Raw genomic sequence first — 17,718 nt, forward strand, 5'->3', positions numbered from 1 at the left:
AAGGGGGGACCGGAGGACTTGGGAGGGGGCAGAGGTTGGGGTCCGCTTGTGCACAGTGATCTCCAGAGGGGGGCTGAGGTTTGTGGGGAGGGCTGGGGGGGAATGGGGTGCGGGGAGAGGCTCTGGGGAGCCTAGAGGGGGCGAGAAGGGGAGCACGGTCAGAGGGCTCAGTGGGACCCACCTCCAAATGTACCCCCACAGAGCCCCCAAAATGGCCCTGGGGAGCAGAGCGTGGGGCTGGGGGCCCCGGGAGCACACCTGGGGCTTTGGGACCAAATAGAAAGGCTGGGAGGGTGCACAGGGAGGAGGAGGGGGGCAGAGCACCCCAAATTGCCCTCCCAATGGGGCTGAGGTTGAGCAGGGGCCCCATGGCAGGAGGACGGAGGGGGACACGTCCCAAGGACACGTCCCAGGGACACGGGGGGTGTCCCCAGGCTGTGCCCCTGCCCTTTGGGGCCACACTCAGGGCTGCAGCAGGGAAACCCCCGCGGGAGGCAGCGGGCGCCTCCGGCTGCCCCTGGCAACTGCGCTGCGCTGCCTGCTGCCGCCATCTCGGCTGCCCGGCGTCCTGCTCCTCCGCACCCCCGCCCCAAAAATGTCCCCAGGTCTGGAGGAGAGCTTGCGTAGGGTTTTCCAAGAGAAGCTGCAGCTCCGGTAGGTGACATGCCCCCCCCCCCAGCCGTCCCGTGTCTCCCCGTCACCTGGGATTAGCCAGGGGGGGTTGGGGGCCTGATTTAGGGGTGTGCAGGGGGGCAGGAGAGAGGTTTGGGGGTGTCTCCCACCCGCTGGGTAGCACCGGGGGGGTGCCAGGGCCCAGGGGGCTGTGGCGTGTCCCCAGCTGGGACACCGAGGGAGGAGACCCTGCCCTGGGGAGCAGCAGGGCCCCGTCTCCGCGTGCACCCCACGGTGTCGGGGCTGGGGGCTGCGAGCAGGGGGAGGCTGAAGCAGGAGGGGAGGTGGGGTCAGGGTGGTCCTGGGTGGTCACTGGGACCCCTCCTCTGAGCTCAGACGGGGCTGGGGGGTGGGTCCCTCGGGGCCAGGGGGTCCCGAGCTGGCCCCGATGGGCTCCTTGCGGCTCTGGGCAGGACGGTGCCGGCGTGGGACTCGGCGTCGCTGCTGCCCTCCTCCACGCGCCTGCTGCTGAAGAGGAGGGAGGTGGCGGAGGTGGAGCGGGCTCTGCAGGCCCAGCGGGAGGTACGGGTGGCCCCCAGCCCCTCCACGCGCCCCCTGCCCGGGGAGAGGGGTGGCCGGTGGGTGCAGATGGGTCGGAGTCCACCAGCAACCCCTCCAAACCGGCGCCAAAACCACGGTTTCCTTCGGGACCGCGGTGGGTGCCCCCCTCACCGTGGTCCCTGCCACCCCTGGGTGCCCCGGCACGGGGCGATGCCCTCAGCACCCCTGGGCCCCTCAGGAATTTTGGCAGAGGATGGAGGGCTTGGATCAACGCCGGCAGCAGCTGGGCCAGCGGGAGGAGCAGCTCCGCGACGTCGCCCTCAGATTCGACGCCTTCCTCAAGGTGCGGGCGCCGCCGGGCTCAGCGCCCTGCCCCTACGCGGCCACGTCCCCGCTGACCGCGTCCCCGCCGACCGCAGGTTTCGGCAGCGAGGCGGGAGCGGGCGCTGGGCCGGGCGGGCGAGGAGCGGGCACGGGCGGCACAGCGGGGAGCCGAGGCCGACGGCCTGCAGCAGGAGCTGGCGGGGCTGCTGCGGCGCAGGGAGCGGCTGCGACGGCGTCTGCGGGGCCTCCGCGTCTTCGGGGACTACCTGCGGGGCGTGGTGGCCACCACAGGGCAGGTGAGGGTCCCTGTCCCGTGTCCCCAGGGGGTTGTGTTCCTCCAGGGCCACCAGCGCCCCTTGCACCCCAAGCTCCACGTTGGAGCGTCTGTGGGGGGATCTGGAGGGGCTGGAACGCAAAATCGCCTCAGGGATGAAGGTGAGCAGCACCTTGGTGGGGTGGGTGCCCCTGCAACCGCTCGGCCCCTTCCCACCACCCAGTTCCAGGACGTCCCGTCCATGCTGGCCCATTTCGGGGCGCTGGCGGGGGTGCGGGCAGCCCTGCTGCACCAGCTGGAGGCCGGGCAGCAGAGGCTGGCCCAGGGCCGGGCTCGGCTCCAGCGGTACCACGAGGAGGCCGGCGGCGAGCTCCTGCGCGGGAGGGACGAGGTGCTCCAGCTCCGCGCACGCCTGGAGGCCGCCCGCCACGACGTGCTCCAGGGGGTAAGGGCGGCTGTGGGACCCCTGGGACCCCCTCCTGGGGGCGAGGGGCTGGCGTACAGGCCCCTGATCGTGACCCCACTCGTGTGGAGGGCAGATGCCCCGTGGGGTGGTGATGGGGAGGGAGCACAAGGCCAGGAGTGCTGGGAGGTGCATGGGGCCCGGGGCTGTCTGTCTGTCTGTCTGTCTGCCCCCCAGGAGTCCTGCTGGACCCAGATCCAGAGCGCGGCCACCCACAAGACCCTGCTGCTGGGGCAGGTCAGGATGGCAGTGCTGAGCCTCTTCCAGCTCGCCACCAAGCACCTGAAAGTCCCCAGGGACGGGGCCCTGGAGGACACAGAGGCCCAGCTGGACGTGGTGAGTGCAGCCCCCCCTCCCCTGGGCAGCGGGGCTGGGAGGGACACGGGGACATCCCTCTCCCTTGGCAGCTGTGGCATCAGGGCCCCCATCTCCCCAGGTGCTGCTCTGCATGCAGGACCTGGCTGCCATCTGTGCTGAGCTGCGCCCCAAGGAGCCAGGGCTGGGCCCCCCACGTGTGCCTGCCACCACCACCACTCGCCCACGGCACCACAGGGGTGTCACGGTGCCTCCGAGCCACCAGTAGTCCCAGCCTGGGGACAAATCCCCCCGGGGTAAGGCTACCAAGGCCAGCATGGAGCTGTAGGACGCCAGCACCTACTTGAGGATGGAGGTGGCTCCCCAACAAGCCCAGGAACCCTGAAAGGCAATGCAGCTCCAGCGCAGCAGAGCACCGAGTGCCTTGGGACAGAGCCTGCCCCCCTGGTGCCCTCTTGCAGGGGGCATGCAGGCAGTGGGACCAGCTGCCTGGGAGGAATGGGGAGCAGCTGCTCGTGTTCAGGCTGTTGGTACTGATAAAGCTGTTTCCCATCAAAATACAGCCCAGCTGTGGAGCTGCAGCACCTGCTTCTTTTAGGGCTGCAGCTTGGGGAGGAATTACCCCAGTCACAAGCTGCCCGCAGCAAGCACCAAGAGGAGGCAGGATACAAAACCAGACGGCTATTTAATGTCTTTCTTCCTGGCGGCAAATCCAGGCAGGGGGGAAGCCCCTTGGCCACCCCATGTTGCAGCACCTGCCCCGCTCCCCTCTCCTACATCCTCTTTCGGAGCTTGCCCTTCTTGGCGGCACCCACGCGGCGCCCGAAGGCCATCTGCTGCAGCTCCTGCACCCGCTGCCGGTTCTTGGCCTTGAGGCGCTTGAGGCCCCCGCGCTGCAGGAAGCGCTGCTTGGCTGCCGCCTTGCGCTGCTTCAGGATCTGCTGCTTGTTCTTCAGCTCTGAGCGCACCTTGCCCTGGGCAGCAGGCTGCCGGGGTCCTGCGGGACATGGGCGGAGGTAAACCCACGCTCGGAGGCCAGAGAGAGAGCGGGGGGCTATGTGGGGTCTGGTGCTTGCTCGGGTACTCACCGTGCCCGCGCTTGTGCTTCCCTTTGAACTGCTCCCTGCCTCGTACGTCTTCGTCGTCGTCGTCCCGGTCGTCGACTTTGTGTTTCTGCTTCCACTTCTCATAGCTGGGGTGGGTTAAGGGAACACGCAGCGACTCCTCAGCACCTGACCAGCCTCCCCCCCCTGGCCCCAGCGCCTGGCAGCTCCCCAGCTGCAGGAGGTGGTGCTGAGCGGCAGCAGGCATGCTCAGCCTCCCCCTTCCCCTTGCCGTGGCACAGGCAGGCGGCAGTGCCCGCGGGCAGGATACAGGTTGCTCTTGTAGGAGCCGCTGATGTAGCGCCCGCTCTCTGTTCGCACCTTCTTCTTTTCCTCCTGGCCCGTTTGCCCCACAAACCGCTTCTTCTTACGGTCCCTGGGAAGAACAGACAGGGAGGAAGTGGGGGAACCTCCTGAATTGGGGGCTGCCAGCCCTCACCCTCCTCTTTGCTGGGCATCCCATCCCTAACTGACCCTGCACGGCCCAGACAGCAAGAAAAACTGTCTTCAGGGGGAGAGAAATACCTGCTGGGGGCACACCCCTCTTTCCCCTGGCCATGCAGACCCCCCACTCACCACTTCAGCAGCTGCTTGCTCCTGTTGAGGTTGTGATTCTCATCGCCCATGAGATCCAGGATGGCTCCGGCCGCCTGCTGCTCAAAGGGGCTGCCCTCGCCGCCCACGCTCAGCCTGTGGGGAGGACAAAAGAAGCGATGAGAGCAGCCCCCCGCTGCAGGATGACACAGGAGGGCAGCGGGATTGCTCCCCAACTCACCCCCTCTCGCTCTCGAAGTCCTTGGGTCGGTAGGGGACGTAGAACTCCTCATCCCGCTGCACCGCCTGCTGCGGCTTCTTCCTGGCACCGTCTTCTCCACCCTGGCCCCGTTTCCGTTTCCGTCCCACCACGGTGGAGAACACGTCCTGGGAAGGGGACGGGGGGGCTGGGGGAGCCGTGTCCCCCTGCCAGCCCACCCCAGGGGCCCAGGCTCCTGCAGGACATCGTGCTGGCCCCAAAACCATAGCCCGGCCCTGTCCCTGCCCCGCTACCTGGAGGTTTTCCTCCTCTCCTTCCCTCTCCTCAGGCTCGGGGCAGGCCTGGCGCAGCCCCTGCCCTTGGAGAGCCGCTGCCCGCTTCTCCTGCTGCCCACGCTGGTACTTCTCGATGAGGGCACGGTCGTGGCGCCGCTTCGACCGCATGATGGTGCTGGCCATGGTGCGGGCTGTGGCGTTGATCTCGAAGATGGTCTGCACCCGGGGGGAGAGAGCAAGTCCTGCAGGCTGCGGGCACAGGGACCTTCCCTCCCGTCCCGTCGGGCCTCAACTCACCGCCTTGGACTTGTAGCTTTTAATGCTGTCCACGAACTTCAGCCTCTCCAGTTCCGTGTCTTCGAAGCAAGAACCTGGGGATTACAGGTGTGGGGGGGACACCGATCAGCCCAGCAGCGAGGGGACAGGTCCCCTCTCTCGGCGTCCCCGCGGCACTCACTGAAGAGCGGGTGGATGCCCAGCTGGGACGTGTCCATGTCCTTGACCCTCTTGATGGACTCGGGCGAGGGGCCGGGCCGCGAGCGCAGGTACTGCTTGTGCGCGTTGTCGGCCACCCGGCGCAGGCTCCGCAGCTCCAGCGAGCCCTCGTGGTCCGTGAGCAGCAGGCACTCCTCGTCGTCCACCAGGCTCTGGGGGACACGGCCCAGGACCCCGTCGGCATCTGGAGCACGGGGGACACACCGTGTCATCTCTTGCCCACCCTCCCTTCCCGAGCTGCACCCCTGTAACAGGAACATATCGCCCCTCTGCCCAAAAGGCTGCCACAAGACCACGGACTCCGAAAATAAACCCCACATGCGGCCAGGACGCAAGCCTGGAGGGACGTGCAGTCACCCCCGTGCCTGCGACGGGTCCGCCTTACCTGCAGGCAGCTCCTGGGCACCGGCGAGGACGAGCGGGCGCCCCAGGAAGAGGTGGAGGTCGAAGACATAGGGCATCTCGTCGGGAGCCACCAGCGAGTAGGCAGTGCCGCTCCGGCCAGCTCGGGCCACGCGACCTGGCAGGGCAAGGAGGAGAAAAGTGGGAAACCAGAGCCAGAACCAGCCCAGCATGTCCCTGACTCATGACAGGGACCCACTGGTGGCCCAGGACCCCAGGCACATGCCATGCCCAGGCTGGCAAAGGGCTGTGGGTCACTGGGGAGGGAGCAAAAGGGACCCGGCCACTGCCCCAAGCCTGTCTCTAGCGGCAGGGGACCCTGTGGTGCACGTGTCACCAGAAGGAAGGCACCAGCCCTGCCCTCGAGAGGGCCCACAGTCTGGCTAGGAAAGCAGGGACATCACTGCCCCCACTGTCACGCCACAGCTACCTCCTGCCCCAAACATATCACTAAGAAGTCAAGGGGAGCAGCACCTTCTCTGCAGGTTTCCCAGCCTGGTGAGGCGCAGGGATCAGACCCTTAAGAACAGGGGACGAGGGACAGCCCACCCTGAGGGACCCCGGGTCGCACAGGGCACGGGCACCCACCAACACGGTGCAGGAACAGCTTGGACTTGGCGGGGAAGCTGTAGTTGATGACGTTGTCCAGCATGGGGATGTCGAGCCCGCGGGCGGCCACGTCCGTGACCAGCAGCACCGGGCACTTGCCCTGGGCGAACTTGGCGATGTTGATCTTGCGGGCGGTCTGGTCCAGCGAGCTGTAGATGTGGGTGCAGCAGATGCCCTGGGCTGTCAGCAGCTGGAGACAGGGGAAGAGGGATCAGATCCCGCTTGGAAATGCACCCTCAGCTGAGGGATGGGGTCCCCCAGGGTCCCGAGACCCCAGGGTGCCCACACAGACCCCAAACCCACTGCAATCTGCCCTTTTTTTTTAAGGAGCGGGTGAATGCAGCAACTCCACAATCACATGTGCTGGGGATTTCCCCCTCGACCAGGAGAAACAGGCTGGGACTCCAGCAGGAACCCGCCCATGGACACAGACCCCACGTGGGTCTGTAAAGGGCCCCCCCCTGCAGCCTGCCCGCACCCGTCGTGTGCCCCGGATGCCACTTGCCTCCTTGAGGTACTCCGTGTGGTGCTTGGTGGCCACGAAGACGACCGTCTGGTCCTGGGGCTTCACCACGCTGCGCAGCAGGTGGAGCAGCACGGCTGGTTTGTCGTCCCCGCGGACGTGGAAGAAAGCCAGCTGCAGGGGGAGGGCAGAGCTCAGCCCTTCTGGGTCCCCACGCTCTTGGGGACACCCCGCAACACCCGCTGCCGCCGCCCTGGCTGGCTCCTAACCCCAGCCAGCTCCCCTCGAGCACAAAGCCCGGCTCAAGCTCACCTTGAGCTGCTCGCTGAGCTTGGACTCCACATCCAGACGGATCAGCGTCGGCTCGGTGAGACCTGCGGCACACGGTCACGCAGGGGATGTGGGTGGCGTGTGGGACACGCTGCTAGGACAGCCCCTAGCACCCAGCCTGGGGCACCCGCTTGGCCCAGCCTCAGCCCAGCTTGGTTTTTCCAATCCCAGCCCTGCGGCCAGCACAGCTGAGGGACTGGGTCACGTCCCCATCCAGCGGGGCCCTGATAGCTCACAGGGCCTTGGAGGCGGCTCCAACCCCCAGCCCTCTGGCCGCCACCTGCCCCACGCTTCTCACCAGCCCGGGCGAACTCGACGAGCAGCTTGGGCAGCGTGGCGGAGAAGAGGACGGTCTGGTGGCTGCCTGGGAGCCGCGCGAGGATCTCCTGGAGCTGCTCCGCAAAGCCCATCTCAAAGAGCCTGCAGGGAAGGGATGCGGGACGTCGCAGAGCCTGCTGCACCTCTTTGTGGCCAGCCAAGGGCACCTCGTTGCCACCCTTGCCCGCTCCGAGCGCACTGACCTGTCGGCCTCGTCAAACACCACGTACTCCACGCTCTGCAGCTTCAGGTTCATCTCCACCGCCACGTGCACCAGGCGCCCGGGGGTGGCGATGATGCTGGGTGGGACAGAGATGGTTAGGCCGAGCTGGTTCTGGTGATGGGGCCACGCGAGGGACAACAGAGGCTTGCTGCACCACCCCAAATCCATCCCTGGTGGCTCTCGGTGGCCATTTCCCCACCAGGTCCCCTCCCTGTGCCCACACTCACATGTCGGGGTTCTCGTGCAGCGCAGCGAACTGGTCCTCCATCCTGGGGGAAGGGAGAGGGCACCGGGCAGCTCAGCTCACCGCCCCGAGGTTTGGCACATTTGGGGGTGTTTTAGGGAAGCTGGGGTGACAAGGAGAGGGGGACACGGCTTACTTGTCTCCTCCCAGGATGAGAGCTGTCCTCAAGCCTGTGAACTTGCCCAGCTGCAGGGTGAGAAAGAAACATGAAGGGGGTGAATAGCGGGTTCAGCCCCCAACCAAACCCCAAGCCCACCGCAGTCCCCGCTCATCCCCGTACCTCCTTGGTGAATTTCAGGGTCTGTAGGGCCAGCTCGCGCGTGGGGGAGAGGATGAGAGCACGCGCCCCAGCCGGGCTGGGCGCCTTCAGCCGCTCGAACATGGGGATGAGGAAGCAGGCCGTCTTCCCGCTGCCCGTCCGCGCCATCGCCACCACGTCGCGGCCGCGCAGGATCACCGGGATGGTCTGCGGGACATGGCCCTGCCGTCAGCACCCCGTGGAGGGGGGGGTGTCCCAAAGGTGCCCCCGCACCCCCAGGTCTCACCTTCCTCTGGATGGGCGTGGGGACCTTGTAGCCCTTCTTCATGATGCCCTTGAAGACGGGGTAGCTGAGGCCTGCGGGGACATGGGGACAGGTGAGGGGACGCAAGCAGGAGGGACACGGCCACAGGGTTGGGGGGAGACACCGTCAGGGACCCCCCCAGCCCCACGCACGCACCCATGGACTGGAAGCCTCCGGATTTCTTCTTCTTGTTCTGCGCCCGCACCATGGCCTGCGTGTCCTCGGCGGTGGCATCGTCCTCGTCCGTGGCGGTGGGGAAGGCGGGCAACGGGGTCTCGGGGACCTGGGGACAGGCGGTGAGAGGGGCTGGGCGTCCGGGTGGCACGGGGTCACGGGGCAGGGACGGTGGCACTGGGGACAGCGGGACATGGGAACTGGGGATAGTGGGACATGGGGGACAGCAGGACATGGGAACAGTGGGACATGGGGACTGGGGACACCGGCACATGGGGCCACCAGGACGTGGGGACACCAGGATATGGGGACTGGGGATACTGGGACATGGGGACACCGGGACATGGGGACACCGGGACACGGGGACACCGGGGATACCGGTGCCACGTGGGGACGAGGGAAACTGGGAACACTGGTCCGGGCGGACTGGGCTCACCACTACGGGCTCTGCGGACACCGGTGCCGGCAGGACACGGGGACAGGCGACAGCGGTGACACCGGCAGACCAGGACCGCGCGTCCCGGTGCGGCGGCCACACGCGGACCGCCGGCACGGGGCCGGGGCACGCCGCCACCCCCCGGTACCCCCGGTACCTCCATACCCCCCGGTACCCCCCGGTACCCCCCGGTACCCCCCGGTACCTGCGGCCCCCGCCGCCGCTCCCCGGCCCCGCCGGGGCCCCGCTGGCGGCGGCTGCGAGGCGGCGGCGCCATCCCGGCCGTGTCGGACGGAAGCGGGCGGCGGCTCCGGGAGGGACGGGGCGGAAAGGGCGGGCGCTGCCCGGCACCGGGCCCGCCGGGGGGGAGCCGACACCGGCCCGGCACCGGTGGCACCGGGGCGAGGGCGGCTGGGGACCCCCGGAGGCCCCCGGAGAGCCCCGGAGGTGCGGGCTCCTCGCAGCCGACGGCCCCGGCTCCCCGCCTGGACGCCCCCTTTCCCTCTTTGGAACCCCCTCTCCCCCTTTTCTTTCCTCCTTTGCTCCCCCTTCTCCCCCTTTGTAGCCCCCTTCCCCCTTTCCCTCCCCCGCTCCCCCCTCTTTTCCCCTTTTCCCCCCTTGTTATCCCCCCTCCCCATATATTATCCCATCTCCCCCCTTGTTACCCCCTTTCCCCCTGTATTTTCCCCCCTTGTTACCCCCTCTCCCCCTATATTACCCCCCTCCCTATTATCCACTCTCCCCCTATATTACCCCCTCTCATTACCCCCTCTCTGCCATATTACTTCCTTTCCCCCTTTCTTTCCTCTTGTTACCCCCTCTCCCCCATATCACCCCCTCTTCCCCTTTCTTTCCTCCTTTTGTTACCCCCTCTCCCCGCTTGTTACCCCTTTTTGTTACCCCCTCTCCCCCTTTCTTTCCCCATCTTGTTACCCCTTCTCTCCCTATATTACCCCTTCTTCCCCTGTATTACCCCCTCTCCCCCTTTGTTACCCCCTCTTGTTACCCCATCTCACCCATATTACCCTCTCTTCCCCTTTCTTTCCTCCTATATTACCCCTTCTCCCCCTTTGTTACCCCTTCTTGTTACCTCCTCTCCCCCATATTGCCCCCTCTCCCCCTTTCTTTTCCCCTCTTGTTGCCCCTTCTCCCCCTTTGTTACCCCCTCTCCCCTATATTACCCCTATATAGGGTGGCTGCAGCGAGGAGCTGCTGAAGTCAGGGAACGTGGGGAATCTGGTAGCTCCCTCCCCCGTGACAGAAACCTTCTCTCAAACCCACCCGAGGACAAACGGAGCCAGGTTAAGGGCATCGTTCTGCCCTCAGAAATGGTTTTATTGAAATATTCTTGTATATTTATATTTATTCTGCTTCTAGAGCAGCAGAACCGGGCCCTGACTCATGCAAGTACACAAAAGGCACTGAAGCTAGAAAGGCCAGCCAGGGATCTGCGCTCCTGCTCCTGTCCCGTTGGCAAGAGACAAGCTTTGGAAAGGCAGCAGAGCTCAGCCCGAAGTGGCCATGTCCTCTGCCTCGAGCTCAGCCCGCAGTGGCCATGTCCTCTGCCTCGAGCTCAGCCCGCAGTGGCCATGTCCTCTGCCTCAGCACGTGCTGCCTCAACCACTGCTTGTAACCTGCCAGAGCTGAGCCCCTGGGAAGCCAGCAGCCTTGCTAGGAGGAACGAGTGGAGGACACAGGATGAATTTTGTGCTCATTTCTTGGCCTTCTTGCTGTCTACCTTCTTCTTTTTGATTTGAGGAGTGTCTGGAGCAAGCAGCTTCTCCGGGCGCAGGTGGCAGCGCTGCTGATCGCGGCCATCCCCTCGCACCCCACTGCCTTCTTGGTGCAGCCGGCATGGCGTGCCTCTCGCTCAGCCCAGCAGGTACTGCGGGCTCGAGGGCCAAATACCTTCGTCCTCCTTTGAAACCCCCCCGCTCCCTTCTCAGGGGAGGCAGTACGGGTGCTGACATGAATCTAAGCCTGTTGAGTTTTGTTTGGACATCAGGACAGTGACACACAGGCTGCTAGGTCTGCAGGTCTTTCAAGGGGGCCGAGAGAGAAACAGAAATGCGATTCGGACGCTAGATGGAGACAGCAGGGTTAAGGATTGAGAGAGAGCCCTGTTCCCTGCAGCAGGTGGATGGGTCAGGCCCCATCAGCAGCTGGGGGAGCTGCCCCAAATCAGAGAGCTGGACCGCACACCTCCCGAGCGGGAGCCAAAGGGGATCCCAGGCACGGGGCAGAGCTCAGCAGCTTTATGGGGCTTGGGAACGGGAGAAAGACTGGGCACAGGGGGAACGGATTTATGTGTTCATTACACACGGAGCGTGCTGCCACGTTGCACGTAAATGTCTGTAGTGCTTCGATCCGCAGACCTGTGAGCAGTGCTGGGGGTGGGGGAAGCTGGCCCTGGTCTCTGCCAGCACCCCCTGCCTCGCGGGATTAGCGAGGAAGGAGGGTGAGGGATTAGTGCGGGAGGAAGGGAAATGACACATATAAAAGGTGGGGTTGATGGCGGGGAGTCAGGGCTTCGACTCTCCCCCGGCACTAGTAAGACCCGAGGCACGTCCATTTGTTTATTAGTGCCTCGGGTGCTTTCATGGTTAAGGTGAAGGCATCACGCTGCGTCTGTGCGGGACGGCGATGCCTTAATGGGGGGTTCTCCGAGGCACCACAGCGCTGCTGCGAGCCGCGGCACCGCATGGGGCCCGGGCCTGGGCCTGGTGCTGGGCCTGGGCCTGGCCCTAGGCCTAGGCCCGGCGCCCCGTTGCTAGGCAACGGCCGCGCGCACCCCTGACCCCGCGCAGCCTCCTCACGCAGCCAATAGCAGCCCGCGCTGCTCCTCCCCCCCCCCCCAAAGCCCGCCCTTTCCTTCCCCTCCGTAGGCGTGCGGCTTGCCTCGTGATGCCGTTCCGCCCTCCACGCCCCCACGAGCCAATCAACGCCCTCCTCTCTCCGGATGGGCAGCCCCGCTACCCAATGAGAAAGCGAAGCGGCGGAGGGAGGCGGGAACAATCCGCAGCAGCGGAGCGGTGAGCAGGAGGTGGGCGGGGCGAAGCGACCTCCGAGCGCTGATTGGCGGGACGCGGGGAGGCGCACCGCGGCTGGACCAATGAGGAGCGGGAGGGGCGGGGCGCAGCGGTGCGAGGGCGCTGAGGTGCGGCGGGTTCGGCTCGGTTCGGCTGCGTTCGGCTCCGCTCGGCTCGGTTCGGCTCCGTCCGGCCCCGGGGCGGCTCGGCGGGAGGGGGGGCGGTGGAGGCCGGGCGGGGGGAGCTCGCTGTGAGGGGCTCGGCCGTGGGGCGCCTCTGCCTGCCCCCGTAGGAGGGATTTGCCCCCCTCAGGAGGGATTTTGCCCCCTCTAGGGGAAGTTCTGCCCCCTCCAGAAGGGATTTTGCGTCATTTAAGAGGATTTTTGCCCTCTGCAGGGGGAATTTTGCACCTTCCAGGAGGGATTTTGCCTCTTCCAGGGGGAATTTTCCCCCTCCAGGAAGGATTTTGCCTCCCCCAGGAGGAATTCTGCACCCTCCGGAAGGGAGTTCTCATCATTCAGAAGGGATTTTGCCCCTTCCAGGAGGAGTTTGCCCTCTCCAGAAGGAGATTTTCACCTTTCAGAAGCGATTTTGCCCCCTCCAGGGAGAATTTTGCCCCTTCTAGGGGGAACATTGCCTCCTCCAGGAGGAATTTTGCACCCTCCAGGAGGGATTTTGCACCCTCCAGGACTTTTGCCCCCCTTGAGAACTGATTTTGCATCATTCAGGAGGAATTTTGCCCCCTCTAAGGGGAATTTTTCACCATTCAGGAGGGATTTTGCCTCCTCCAGGACGAATTTTACCCCCCTCCGAAAGGAATTTTTCACTGTTCAGGAGGATTTTTGCACTTTCCAGGGGGATTTTTTCCCCCTCCAGAGGTATTTTTGCCTCCTTCAGGGGGATTTTTGCCTCCTTCAGGGGGATTTTTGCCTCCTCCAGGGGGATTTTTGCCCCAGCACCAGCCCCGTGAGCGCAGCCCCTCCAGCGGAGGCGTCGAGGCCGAGCCATGCGCTTTGCGGGCTCCTAGCGCCATGCCGGCCTCCCGCCTCCGCTCGGCCTCCCGCAGCCTCCCCCTGCCGCCCGGGGCCGTCCCGCGAGCCGCAGACCCCGCGGGGCAGGTGGGCACCCGCTGCCTCCCCCTGGGCGAGATTTGGGACCGGTAACGGCCCCGAGCCGAGTGCCCCGCGCCGATATTTGGAGGCGAGCAGTGCGTAGGGATGGGCGAGCCTCTCTCCGTGTCCGCACACCCACAGGACGCTCCCGATGGAAGGCTTTGCGGGGAGAGCTGCTGACGGAGCCCTTCCACGCGTAGAGCCGCAGCAGGCGTTATCGGGACTCGTCGGGGGTGCACTTCTTGCAGCAGGAGCCTCGCGAGGGCCAGCATGGCCGTGAGCATGGACGATGACGTGCCCCTCATCCTCACCCTGGACGACAGCGGGAGCAACGCCTCGGCCCCGCTCGACGACCTGGATCGGGAGGAGCTGCCCAATGAAAGTAAGAGCCCTGTAGTTCTTTCTGCCTGCCAAAAAATGGCCTCGCTCGCTTTCCTTTGCAGCGCTGCTCTTCCCCGTGCCTGCCAGAACCTGGAATTCCTGGAGCTGTCCCTCGACGTCCCGGCGGCTGCCCGAGGAAACCAGACCGGGGGTGGTGGTTGTGTTGCTTGCTGGTAGCCCCCAGGTGGGGTGGAGCACACCGGAGGCACTGCTCTGTGCCTTTTTTAACTCTTCTCTCTGATTTCTGCATAATGACCTGTGGCATCGCTGTCCTTACCCCGGCTCTCCCTTCCTGTGCATTGCCCCAGGGCTTCTCCTTTCCTTGGCCCCACTGTGCTGGCTTTCACAACTGTTGCTTTGCCTATTTGTAGCCCACGATCTGATTTTTTGCTGTAACAAAAGGTGTATGTGCTGGTAAATCCCTTTAAAATCCTCACTGTAACCTTACCAAAGAATCAGGAGTACTTCAGGCAATGTATCCGTGCTCCTGTAAACCCCAGGCACTCGGTGGGACGGAGCCGTCCTGTGAGCCCTGGGAGAGGGCGAACTTCTCAGCAGCGCAGCTTCACCTGTGCTTCAGCGTGCAGTGAGGTTTTGTTGTTGTTGTTACACCTCACCAAATGTATTTTAGCGATATTGTTTGGTGCATCTCTCTGACTTCCACCTGACACTGCAGGTGTGTGCACCTGCACCCATCTGGTCATCCTGTTCACGTTTTTTTCAAGCCTAAAATTTCTGACATATTAATAAGTTCCTGGCCCCTCTTTGCTGCATTATAGCTCCGATCCATACCTCCTCTGCGATTCTGTCACTTGGTATCTCTCTTGCAATGATACATGTTCCCTTAATTTTCTCCTCCTCTGACTTCCTGAGCTAGTGGCTCGTTTCTGGCAGTCACAACTTCTCCTCTCCTGCCCCTGCCACACAAATCCCTGGCTAAATTGCCCAGATGACTTTCCCTAAGCTCTGCTGCGTTGCTGCTCTATTGCATCTGTTTTTCTTGAAGTTTAGCTCTCGATTTGTAACTTAAATAGAAGAGAGACTGCTTCCTTCATCCTGTTATAGGGTTTTTTGTGACTAATTTTAATCTCTCCTCTCTTGCCTTTTGGTCCACCCACCTCCTGTGCCTGTAAAGAAGAAGTATATGGGTTTATCATCTGGTTAAAGCCAACGTGATGGTGTTTAAGCATGGGTTTGAGAATGAACGTATTAAAAATATTCCAAAATTTGCTTCCCTCGAAATACAGGGAGGTTGTGGAGGGACTGATTTTGTGCTTTTTAGGAGATTGGTGTGTAGTTTTTGAGAATCCGTTTGCTGATGTGCTTTGAACAGAGGGTCTCGGTGTTGCAGAGCTGTTCTTTTGCTATGTTTTAATCCCTGTTAAAGTTGCATTTGCTGGGAAAAATATAAAGCTTATTCTGTGCAAGCGACACTGAATCATGGGGAGCCTTCTGAAGCCGGTGGTACTGCAAGAGGGGATGAGAGATTAAGAGAGGAAGGGTAGCATGAGCAACTTGAAAGGCACGTTTATCGCCGGGAAGCGGGAAGCTTAAATTAGGCAGTGAGCAGACTTAGGCCATCACTGGCAAAATTAAGCTTGTTTAAAAAACATGACGTGTGCTCTAGCTTTATTCCTTGCCTGCAAAGATAATCTACTGTGAAATGCAGAGAAGTGACGTTAAAAAAGCGTACAGTTTCACATTCTTATTCAAAGGCCTGTCTTTGCCAGGGAGAAGTGTGTGAGAAGCCTTATTTTCAGGAGAGGGAGAGCCTGGTAGGGTGATGAGGGCATGGCGACAGGGAAGGTCAGGGGGCTGTGTGCTTCTTGTTTTGTTTTCCTTATTCCTGAGCTCTGATAACAGATTATTCGAGCAGAATTCGGAGGAACGGTGTGCCTGTGCCTGGCCACAGGCTCCTGGGGACTCGGTGGCAGGTTGAACACCGTGCGTTTGTTCAGGTTTGTCCCCAGATACCGGCTGTCGAAATACCCTTAGTGCCACCTGGGAAGCAGACGATAGGTAAGACGAAGTGGGTGTAGCCACCCTTGGGCTAAATGACGTGTCAGAGGTGGATAATCAAGTCGCTGTCCTGTCCTGTGCTGCTGTGTCATTTACCTCTCCGAATTTTAATCCATGTTCCGGGCTGTCTCAGCCATCTCTTAGTAAGCTCTGGGTGTAGTTCCAGTATATTGGCTCTCACCCTGTGTTGTGTTTTTTCTTTTTAAAGGAACTTCTTGTGCCTTTTCTTTCTTCTTTTTCCTTTTTTTTAACTTGATCCGTGACGCAGGTTGTGCAACCGGTCCTTGGACGAATGAGTTTGTAGTTGGGGACTCTCGGTGTTGGTTGTCTGGAAGTGCAGGCAGATTGGAGTAAGCAGTGCCCAGGTTTCTGAAAACAAGCCTGTTGCTGATGTAAAAAGAACGGCTTAAATTGCGAGAGTGTGTTCCTTTTAGAATCTCGCCGAAAAGTTCTCTTTTGGGTAAGTGATTGCTTTGGGATTAGAGTAAAAGGGAGCTAAATGAGAAAACCGTGTGGAAAATTACGTTCTTAAAGAAAATGTCCACTTGCAAAAATTAATCTCCCTAATCATGCACCTCTTAAGCCCTTAATGGAAGCAAGTACTTGCATGGGGAGGAATATTAAAGCTCTGCCTTCCTTGTCCTGTGCTGGGGTGCACGTCTCTTCAGCCGCCCCGAAAGGTCAGAATCCTGCAAAGTTGGCTGGAATTCAGCTCACGTCCAGAAAAACGTGGTCCCTGTGGTGCAGGCGGTTCTCTGAATGCAGCGTGAAGGATTGCGGTGCTGGGTCATTCTTGCACGAGCTCCAGCAGCTGGAGGAGGCGGAGAGGAGCGCTGTCATCACTCGAATCCGTGGCTCGCGCTAATTAGCACGACGCTGCCCTTCCCTGCTACGTCTTATCGGGGAATCTGGACACGCTCTCGTTAAGCTTCCCAACGCTTATCCGAGGCGAGTGACTAATTCTGGATCTTACAGGAGGCAAAACCAGGGCTGCAGTCGTTGCGTGACCTTGCCCAAAGTCGTGTACTGAAAAGGGTGAGAGGCAGCCCGGGCTGAGCGGTCCCTGGCCTCGCTCCGCTCCTAGGGTGTATTCAAACGGGGATCTCAAAATACCTCCACGAGCGAGGCGTGTTTTCCTGCACAATGCCAGCGGGGATAGCCTTGAAGCTCTAGGACAGTGCCTCTCCTCGAGCTGATGGGAATTATAAGCAATAAATGAGAGCACATTGATTTACCCTGTATTAGATCAGGTAGAAGATCCCCCTCTGCCCCCTGCGTGGAAATTGCTGTAGCCTCAAGTGGAGTCTCAGTGCGCTCAGAGCAGAAAGTACAGCTCCAGGCGTTGTGCGGGGAACAATGTGATATTGTCTGTCTGTTTCTCCCGCACAATGGATTATGGCAAGTGGAAGAAGTCGTCTTTAAACTCTGGGTTCTTACAGGAAAGCAACTGCATCTGCTATTGAGGTAATAAAAAAGAATTACTGTGTGTGCCTGGGGAGGTGCGGGGGGGGCGGCTGCGACAGCCAGGGGCGATGTTTTCTGGAAGGGTTGTTGGAAAACAGGAAGGTGTAACTCTGAGCGGTGAGGTGGGCCTCTGCCGCCTCGGTGCCCGCTGCCCAACGAGCCAGTTTTCAGGAGGACTAGAGCCAGCCTGCCCTCTTGGGTGGCAAGCAGGGAGCTGTCGAGGAACGTGCCTCTGTGCCCGTGCACTGCTGCGGAGGAGAAGGTGGCCCAGAGCACGTAAAGGAGCCGGCACTTCGCTGCGGGTGAGGCTGGAGGGTCTGAATTTGGCCAAGGCAAGCATGCTGCTGGCCGGTGAGCACCGCTCTGCAGTGGAGCGTGGTGCCTTCGGGGCGCTGTGAAGGACGGTCTTGGTTCTGCACCTTGGCCCTGCTCCTGGATGGAGTGAGGGAAGAGGCTTTTGGCAACGCTCTTCTGCTCATAATCGGTCGGTGGGAGCCCTTGTGGCGTTCTGGAAAACGGAGTCTGTGCCATTAGTTGGGTGTCTCGTCTTTCTTTTCAGCATACCGCTTACTGATCCACAGGTAGGCACAGGCCTGCAGGAGTGGCGCAGGATCGGGGACAGCTAGCCTTCTTTTGAGACCCGTGAGCAGCCTGGATTTTGATTTCTCCAGTAATCGATGCAACCTGAAGGGACACGGTTCTCTTCTGTGCTGGATCAGGTTCCATAACGTGGCTGTAGCAGCAGCGAAAGGAGACCGAGTCTGTCCCCGTAGCC

The 17,718-nt window shown here is 62.1% G+C and overlaps 3 protein-coding genes across 9 annotated transcripts in view; 2 read left to right on the top strand and 1 right to left on the bottom strand.

Annotated features, from left to right (window-relative positions):
- The first annotated feature begins 457 nt into the window (after window positions 1–457).
- CFAP73 (cilia and flagella associated protein 73) lies at window positions 458–3,068 on the top strand. The gene is made up of 6 exons (XM_080559147.1): window positions 458–654; window positions 1,086–1,194; window positions 1,394–1,516; window positions 1,593–2,216; window positions 2,412–2,570; window positions 2,642–3,068. The coding sequence occupies exons 1-6, from the start codon at window positions 596–598 to the stop codon at window positions 2,894–2,896; spliced, it is 1,329 nt and encodes a 442-aa protein (XP_080415273.1). The 5' UTR covers window positions 458–595; the 3' UTR covers window positions 2,897–3,068.
- A 147-nt stretch (window positions 3,069–3,215) lies between these two features.
- DDX54 (DEAD-box helicase 54) lies at window positions 3,216–9,297 on the bottom strand. The gene is made up of 20 exons (XM_080559122.1): window positions 9,144–9,297; window positions 8,485–8,611; window positions 8,311–8,381; window positions 8,046–8,231; window positions 7,902–7,951; window positions 7,749–7,790; window positions 7,502–7,597; window positions 7,279–7,400; window positions 6,963–7,024; window positions 6,693–6,824; window positions 6,167–6,377; window positions 5,562–5,696; window positions 5,139–5,360; window positions 4,979–5,052; window positions 4,700–4,897; window positions 4,428–4,573; window positions 4,229–4,342; window positions 3,924–4,028; window positions 3,638–3,741; window positions 3,216–3,546 (listed from the first exon to the last, which is right to left on the bottom strand). Exons 1-20 carry the CDS (start codon window positions 9,213–9,215, stop codon window positions 3,323–3,325), a joined length of 2,493 nt encoding a protein of 830 aa, XP_080415248.1. The 5' UTR covers window positions 9,216–9,297; the 3' UTR covers window positions 3,216–3,322.
- Window positions 9,298–12,017: 2,720 nt separating this feature from the next.
- The window catches only part of TPCN1 (two pore segment channel 1), a 42,679-nt gene continuing 36,978 nt past the window's right edge, over window positions 12,018–17,718 (top strand). The window contains exons 1-2 of one of the 7 annotated variants that reach the window (XM_080559125.1): window positions 12,018–12,095; window positions 13,221–13,461. In XM_080559125.1, the coding sequence (XP_080415251.1) occupies window positions 13,350–13,461 (112 nt within the window). In that variant the 5' untranslated portion in view covers window positions 12,018–12,095; window positions 13,221–13,349. Of the gene's footprint in view, window positions 12,145–12,850; window positions 13,462–13,533; window positions 15,940–16,041; window positions 16,944–17,718 lie in introns of those variants that run through there. The other 6 variants (XM_080559126.1, XM_080559123.1, XM_080559124.1 and 3 more) reach the window with 6 other exon arrangements.

This window comes from Anser brachyrhynchus, assembly GCF_964034855.1.
Source record: "Anser brachyrhynchus genome assembly, chromosome: 17".
Lineage (NCBI taxonomy): Eukaryota > Metazoa > Chordata > Aves > Anseriformes > Anatidae > Anser > Anser brachyrhynchus.